A 7,886-nucleotide genomic window follows, 5' to 3' on the forward strand; every position below is an offset into this window, starting at 1 on the left:
CTTGCTGTTCAGGGAAACGAGTGAGAGGGCGTTTTATTGTAGTGTGCTTTTTCGCTGTATGCAGGTAGCACGACGCTGGTCAGGACGAAGCTACACTTTGAGAGTTTTTTTTAGGCATAAACAATCATTTTACAGACGATTTAAGGTGTGATTCGGATGCGCTGGACAATTCTACGTGGAATGAATAGCAAAAAAGTGGAAATCGAAATACTTTAACTTGCCACTTAATGCGTGCTAGGATGGCATAAGTCCCCACGGTGCGCCGGTCACAGAGGACGTCGCCCCGCCGCCGCTCCCACGCACCTCACGTACCCAACACGCACGGCTAACGCGCACCGGCCCAGCCGAGTCCATAGTTATTATTGGTCTATAAATAAAGTACCTATTTAGGAAAAGTTTGTATTGCAGGCTGCAGCCCAGTTCTTATCAACCTATAAATACACCTCGCACATCTAGGAAAAGGGGCAGTCAAACGGTTTCGGTTTCCTCTTTTCACGGACGATAACGTTTTTTTTTTTTTTACTCGAAGCTCAAGCTCGATCCAGGAGCCAAACGGCTGCATGGTCCAAACGCCCCTTTCCCCCTTATACGTTAAATGCTGTAAAAAGGCCAATACGGATGCTTTTATTGCTATTGATTACTATGGATGGTTTCTATTGGTAACTTTCAGAGAAGTGCATGCTAATTCTCAGTCGAATAAACAAGTGATAGGTATGTAACTGAAATTTTCAAAAGTAGTAGGTACAGAGCCGGAGTCGAGAAAGCTTTTCGACCCTGACATTCCGACTCCAACTCCGATTCCTGGGTTATTTCTCGTCTTCGAGCGACTCTGACTCTGACTCTACTCCGAAATCCTATACTTGAAAAGTAACCAAATATTTGCCCACAAATGTAACCAAATATTATGATAGATATTACAGTCCAAATCTGTGGTATCTTCCATTGACCCATTAACCCTCGCCCGTAAACGGTGTTTTGCCACCTTCGCCCATGCAGGGGGGGGGGGGTTGGTGCGACCCCCCTGGCGTTTGAAAACGGAGCGTCGTAGAGCTTAGCGGAAAAGACCAACGGGTTTCTCTCAACGAGATCTCGCGATTGGTGGTATATTTTTTGGTCCTAGGTCAACATTTGACCTACTTATGACCGGTCAAAGGTCAAATTTTCGGAAAAAATCTAACTTTTTCAGATTTCCGCGCCGATTGTGGCAAAACGGTAAGAGATATCGACTTGAAACCTTCACTATCGTGATCCTTGATCAATTCCCTATCGTTTGGTGTGTATTTCGATGTCATAACTCTAAAAATGATGCGTTGGGAGAATCGGAAGTCCGCAAGGTCATTGTAGCATTGGGTCACGTCAGGCGTGTGATGTCACTGACCTGACCCTGACCCAAAATGAACTACAAGAAACAACCGACGATGCCTGAAATGGATAGTAGTAAATTCGAATTCAGGGCATCAAAATACCCCGAAAAGGCATACAAGTGCAAGAAGTCATCACAGGTCAACCGAGGTCACTGACCTTACCTTGATCTTAAGTAACCTTCAAAATGTCAACGGACATTGTGCCAATGTCAAATCAGCCAGTTGTGATTCTAAAACAACCCATCAGTGTGTCAGGTCAGTCGGCATTTATACCAATGTGAAGCAATCTCCAAGTTAGTGTAAATCTGGCCGGAGGTTGTTCCCTTTATGACGTCATAACTCCATGACCTGACATGACCTTGACAAAAAAAATACCAAAAGTTGCGCAAAGGATGCCCCAGAGGGTACTGAAAATTTGAGCAGGCTATCTGAAACAGTTCGGCGTGCATAGAAAACCTCAGGGGGGGGGGGGGGGGGTGCACCAACCCCCAACCCCCTACATGATGGGCGAGGGTTAAAGTCTCCAGCCAGCCGCAGGCTAGCTATTAGCATTTCGGCAAATTGACATTTTCGACTTATTGCACGTCGGCAAAAAGGCATGTCGGCAAATTGCATTTCGACTTTTAGCACTTCGTCTTTTTGACACGTCGGCAAAAAGACACGTCGGCAAAATGCATTCGACATATTGACATTCGGCGAATAAGCATTCGGCAAAACGCAGTTCGGCAAATTGTCCTGTAACCATGTGTACCTTCCCTTTTCCGTCATTATCCCATTGGTTCCACTGTCTCACTGTGTCCTAAGCTCCCTGTCCCACTGGTTTCCACTCCCTGTCCCACCGTGTGTCCCGTGTGCCCCATCCGTATCCCGCGACCACTCTCCCCCGTTACACAGAGATGTCAGGCCATTGCCCTGTCCCGGGCTGCAGCTTTCTGTGTGACCCTGAAGGTCATCTCTCTGAAGCACGACGCACATCGACCCCCGAGGATATCGAGTCTTGGGAAGCACACGGCGCGAGTTCGCACGCATTTCCGGGAAGCAGAGGGGCGAAATGACGACACACACGCACAAATTATATGGTTTCAGAATTGACGCTTTTCTGTTATAGGCCGGTAGAGCTACTTTTGTTTCACATTATAAGTCCCGACCTAACTACGAGTATAGGGGACATTCACAACCAGTTTCGCAATGCAGTATACGTACACATATTTCAGTTGGGGCGGACTTCACACGTCCGACTTTAATGGGCACCGCCAAACTTTGGGTTCCTTCCGTTATCCAACATTGCGCAATAGGATGGTAGCTAGGAGACGGCGCTTCGCGGCAAACACTGTTCAGTTCGTCCATACAAATACTTATTTAATAAAAAAAAAACGTTATCCCAATATCAAGGCTCTTAGGGTCCGATTGCTTGTTTTGCGTCATTCTTACATATTAGCCATACTGAATATCTCTCGTCCCGCTGGGCTATTCAGCCGAACGCGCCTCGCTGGGGAGGGGGGTAGATTCACCCCCCCCCCTCCCACACCGTCGTAACTTCCAAACGGTTGGTTGTACAGCGTAAAATTTAACGGTTGGTCGTTAAGTACAATTTTCTTTGCCTATACAGTAGGGGCGGGCACAGGTTAGGTCAAGGTCAGATCAAGGGTAGAACTGTAGATAACTACGATACTGGCTAGTGGCTTCGGAGCCCAGCTAGAGATAAATGGACTGAGATTGATCACCAAAACGCGCTTTTTTTTTGTTTATGTCAAAGAAGTAATAAAAACAGCAAACTCTGCTGACAGTAAAAGGCAGGACTAGGGGGACCAATTTTTGCCCGAATAAGGCAAAAATATGGACAGGGGAGGCCAAAACGGCATTTCGTAAACCAAAATGATTGCTGATTCATGATTGATTCCAAATCTGACCGGCGCGGCTTGTGTTACCTAACCATTTTCAAGACACATGCATGGCTAATCTATTTAAGAATGACATCCTTTTGATAGATCTTCAAATGAAATTGTTTTCTAGAGATATCATCGTTCCGAACCTTTGCCATTAACCCTCGCCGGACCTATTGGTTTTCTACATACGCGCCGGCCGAGGGGGGGGGGGGCGGGTACGACCCCCCCCCCTCGCCGTTTCGCCCCTGGTGGAGCTAGCGCGTCGCGGAAAAAACGAGCGTGTGCGCCGTTACGAGACGCAGAGATTGGTAGGGTAAGGTGCCTAATTAGCGACCCTTTCCGATTTGCGACCTACCTCCCTACAGAAAAACTGGCAGGAGAAAACGGGGTAAAAACATCGTCAAAAGGTCAGCCATACTTTGGTTAACAAATTAAATTATTTTCCGGTCATCGATGTTTCTGGTGGGACGTTTCAGGTGAGTTTAAATAAAAATGACGAGTTTCTTATCCAAAACGAGTGTGTTTGGGCCCTCTCTGATGAAAAGCGATGCACATTAGGATGATGCGCCTTTTTTATTCTGAATCGACATTCTTTTTTCACTTGATTGCCGTTTTCCCATATGTGAATCGCTCAACTGTGCACAGCATGGCGGTTAAAAATGTGTCGCAACTCATATTTCCTATTTGCGCCTGACATGGTCGCAAATAGCTCAAGAAGGGAAAGAAAGGGGAAAAGAGAGAAATGAAAATGAGGTGTTGCTGAAGCTTGCAATGTGTGGCAGGGGATGCCAAATGTCGTCACCGACTGCAGGGGTGCCGAATTCAGCGCGGACCTCGAATATCATACGAGATAGCCCGCAAAATTTGGGTTTCCGCCTTCTTTTCGCCTTCGGTGCATCACGTGATCAGTTTTTACTTACGTAAATGTGTAGGATAAACGTTCCTGTTCGAGTGATTGAGTGCTTTGCTTATAGGTTACCTTTTTGAGATCATATTTCATCTTTTCAGGCGTCGCATTTTTTGCCATTTCTAATATGGGGAAACCCATAGACTTATTAGCGACCCTCCCCGGTCGCTAATCGGGAAGAGTTCCCTATTAGCGTTTTTTGCAATGGTTTGCCAAAATGCTCACTACAAATAAGTTAGTGAATATTGGGGCAGAAAATGGCTTTATTTTAATAGAAAAATGAACGATCTCTCCGTAAATCAGGCCAGTAATACAGTGGGACCCACAGAGCGTGAGCAAGGACGGTTCAAATTAAGGAAGTCGCTAATTAGGCACCTTACCCTACCCGATTTTAAGGTCCTAGGTCAACCGGTGACCTCTGAGGTCAGGTCAAGTGCCCCAAGGTACGGTTCAGTTTTTGGTGAATAACTTCGCAAAAAACGGTCGCAGAGCGCCGATTTTGGCAGCATCGTGTTCGTCTCGCTCAGGCGCGTCGAATGATATACTTTTTGTCCGGGTCAGGTCAACTTGGGGTGTTGACCTCAGGTCAAGGTCAGGTCAGCACCCCCAGGTCACGAAGCTGGTCGAAAGAGGTCATGTCGCATATCATTCGATTCGGCAGGTCTTCCTGAGTCCATTGGTGGCTTTCCCGACTCGCTAGCTCAATTTGATCAAGAGTTATTGACGAAAAACTAATATGACCTTGATGACGTCATAAATGACGTCACGCAAGGTCAACATTGCAAAAGTGACGCATCTAACCTTGCAAGGAGTGCATCAAATCACGATTCTGTGTGCTTGAGATAGTTGGAGATCGTTCCCGGCGCCAGAATAGCAGTTTGAATTTTTCCCCATTGACTTATAATGGTGAGGTCACGAAAATGACCTGACCTCATATGACCTTTAGGAAAAATCCGAGATATACAAGTTGTGGGACTCATAATGGATACTAGATCCTGCAAGTTTCATTTCCCTGTGACATCTCCTCTGGCAGTGAAGGCGTTGCGAAGTTGCGACATCTGAAGACCGTGCAGAGGTTCACTTATGACGTCATAGGTCAGTGACCTAACCTGACCCAAAAATGCGGTTGGTGTCAAAAGATCCGGCTTGGATCAAAGGTCAGGTATGCCAAGTTTCAGCTCGCTATCGCCAGCGAGTTCGGAGCTATTGCGAAAAAACCCTATGGGGGGGGGGGCGGCACCCGCCCCCCCCCCCCTCGGCCGGCGAGGGTTAAGACAAAAGGGATCGTAGATGTAAGGATTACTATAGTTTTTGCATCGTTCAGGCAATCGATGAGGTCATCGCTTTCACTACGTCATTAAGCTGCAAACGTGCGGGAAAAGATGTGTTAGCAAAAATTGAGCTTTATTCGCGTGGTATGCACAACGACGGGATAAAACAGATTTGTCATGCTAAGAAAACACATAAGTGTTGATCGGTGGGGAAACCTTTCTAGGTGCGGTAAAAATTACTACTCTGTGATCCATCATAGTGCCCCGTCTGGCTGCATGGCCGCGTTACAGACGCCGCTCAGTTTGCGGTCGGCGGGCGCGCTGGCGGCCTTCCGCCGTCGGTACGCCTCCTCCACGTCTGCCACCGTCTCGGGCATGGGCTGTCCGGCCGTCTCGGGCAGCAGCAGGGTGGCCAGGCTGGCCAGCAGCACCACGGCGCCGAACACGGCCGACGGCGCCAGCTCGTGCAGGCCGCTCACCAGGTCCACCACGAACGGAGATACGGCGCCGCCGATCCGCGCCGCCGTCTGCATGATGCCCATAGCCAGACCCCGCTGCTGAGTGGGCATGTACTCAGACACGTAGATGCATATGATGTTAAATGCACTCGTAACACCGAGCTTAGCAATGAGCCCGAGCACCGTCCAAAGTGTTCTGTCCTCCTTAATGAATGTAGAGAACATGCAGATGGCCGTGATTAGCAGAAACCCCGACTGTGACAGACGACGTCCCAATCTGTCCATCAGGGGATACACAAAGGCGGCCGGGATCTCCACCAAACCCGACAGAGCCACAGCCAAATGTGGGCTTGAACTCAGCTGCGTTATATCGAACGAGATGCCGAAGTACGAGCCTGCGATGGCAAAGCTGACAAAGCATGTCACCAACGTGTAGATACGCATGCGCTTAGTAAGCACCATGTCCAGGACTCGCTGAAGCGCGGAGGACTTGTTTGTTCCCTTGAGGGCCGCTTCTCGGACCAGCAGGCCCCTACGCGCCTCCTCCATGAGTTTCAGCACCTCTTCGTCTGGGGGCATCTTACGACGATTCCAGTGCGCCGCTTGATGTAGGATGGCTAGCGCTTCATCAAGGCGGCCCTGAAGCACCAGCCAGCGCGGCGACTCGGGCATCAGCCAGAAGTTGGGCAGGAACAGCAGACTGGGCACGGCGAACGCCAGCTGCAGCAGCCAGCGCGTGCGGATGCCGTACGACGCTGCCGCCACCAGCATGGTTCCGAACGAGAACGGTAGGAAGGTAACGGTCGTCAGTGCCGCCCGGTGCTTGCAGCCGCTCAGCTCTGTCACCAGCACATACTGGCTCGCAATCATGGTGGACATACAGAAGCCCGTGATGCCTCGAATTACGACGAAGCTGACGTAATCGCCCACAAGCGCCGCGGAGAAGGAGCAGGCCATCACGAGTAGCATCACAGGCAGGAATACGGGTCGGCGTCCGAAGCGGTCCGTTAGCTGTCCTCCGAGCAGTGCGCCGGCGATCCCTCCCAGCATCAGCACAGACTGCAGCATCGACAGCATCGGCTTGCGGCCGCACACCAAGTTCCACTCGGTCACCACGGTCGACTCGTACATGGACTTGTCGAAAACCCAGCGCGTGCACGAAGAGCTGTTGTCGCCCAGAGGATGACACTTTGGCAAATCGTCCGGCAGCGATGCGAACGTAGCGTTCACGTCGAAACCGTCGGCGCATTTGAAAGGCGGTGATGCTCCGACAAACATCATCGACATGGCGAATGTCGGGAAGATGAGCCACATAACCGACATGTAGGCGATCAGCATCACTTGCCACCGTCCGGTGCCGCAGCATCGCTCCAAAACGTCCTCAAACAAGAGCGAGTCTTTAGTCACCGAAGCTGCCATTGAGTCTTGTGGCGACGAGGCTGCGATCGCCGGGGCCGAACTTGTGGCAGTAGTGCCCCAGGGAGCCATCTCCGGACGAGTGCTGTCCTAACTCCCTCGGCTTACAATCCCACTAACGCCGCAAGCGCCACGGTCGCGCCGGACCGGTCTCGGCGGCACCCTGTGCACCACTGGCGGTATTGCTCAGCGGTTTCTGCCAGTTCCTGGCTAGTTTTTGCTGCAAGGTCAGCGCGCGAACGTCACGTCAGTCAGTCCTGCACGCCTGCCCGACTAACTGCAAGGCGAGGCTGTTTGATGTTTCGAAATCGATCGTGCACCGGCGAAACTCAGCGGCATGCACCTTGCGGGTGGTCCTGAATGGAAGAAGACTGAAAGAACGATTGAATGAAAGGATGGACTTGCAGCGTGCAGCTCAAGGCCGCATATTTGCATGGAGTGATGTTGTAAATTTGAAAATGGATCCTAAAAAAGTCAATTAAGTTAATATTTTGTTAATCTATAGGTAAACTACCTATGTATTCATAGTATTTCTTTCTCTATGTATTGCTATCTGAAATGAGATCGTCAATGGAATCCTTCGA

At 49.9% G+C, this 7,886-nt stretch overlaps 1 protein-coding gene across 1 annotated transcript; it reads right to left on the minus strand.

Moving 5' to 3' along the window:
- Positions 1-5,682: 5,682 nt before the first annotated feature.
- On the minus strand, positions 5,683-7,305 carry LOC122369018 (organic cation transporter protein-like). Its single transcript, XM_043343375.1, has one exon. It carries the CDS (start codon positions 7,303-7,305, stop codon positions 5,683-5,685), a length of 1,623 nt encoding a protein of 540 aa, XP_043199310.1.
- Between the last annotated feature and the right edge of the window lie 581 nt (positions 7,306-7,886).

This window comes from Amphibalanus amphitrite, unplaced genomic scaffold (assembly GCF_019059575.1).
Source record: "Amphibalanus amphitrite isolate SeventyFive unplaced genomic scaffold, NRLGWU_Aamphi_draft 000999F_arrow, whole genome shotgun sequence".
In the NCBI taxonomy this organism is placed as follows: Eukaryota; Metazoa; Arthropoda; class Thecostraca; order Balanomorpha; family Balanidae; genus Amphibalanus; species Amphibalanus amphitrite.

Bases quoted from the DNA above. Each gene is read 5' to 3' on its own strand.
- LOC122369018 (XM_043343375.1), bottom strand. From the start codon at position 7,305: ATGGCAGCTTCGGTGACTAAAGACTCGCTCTTGTTTGAGGACGTTTTG.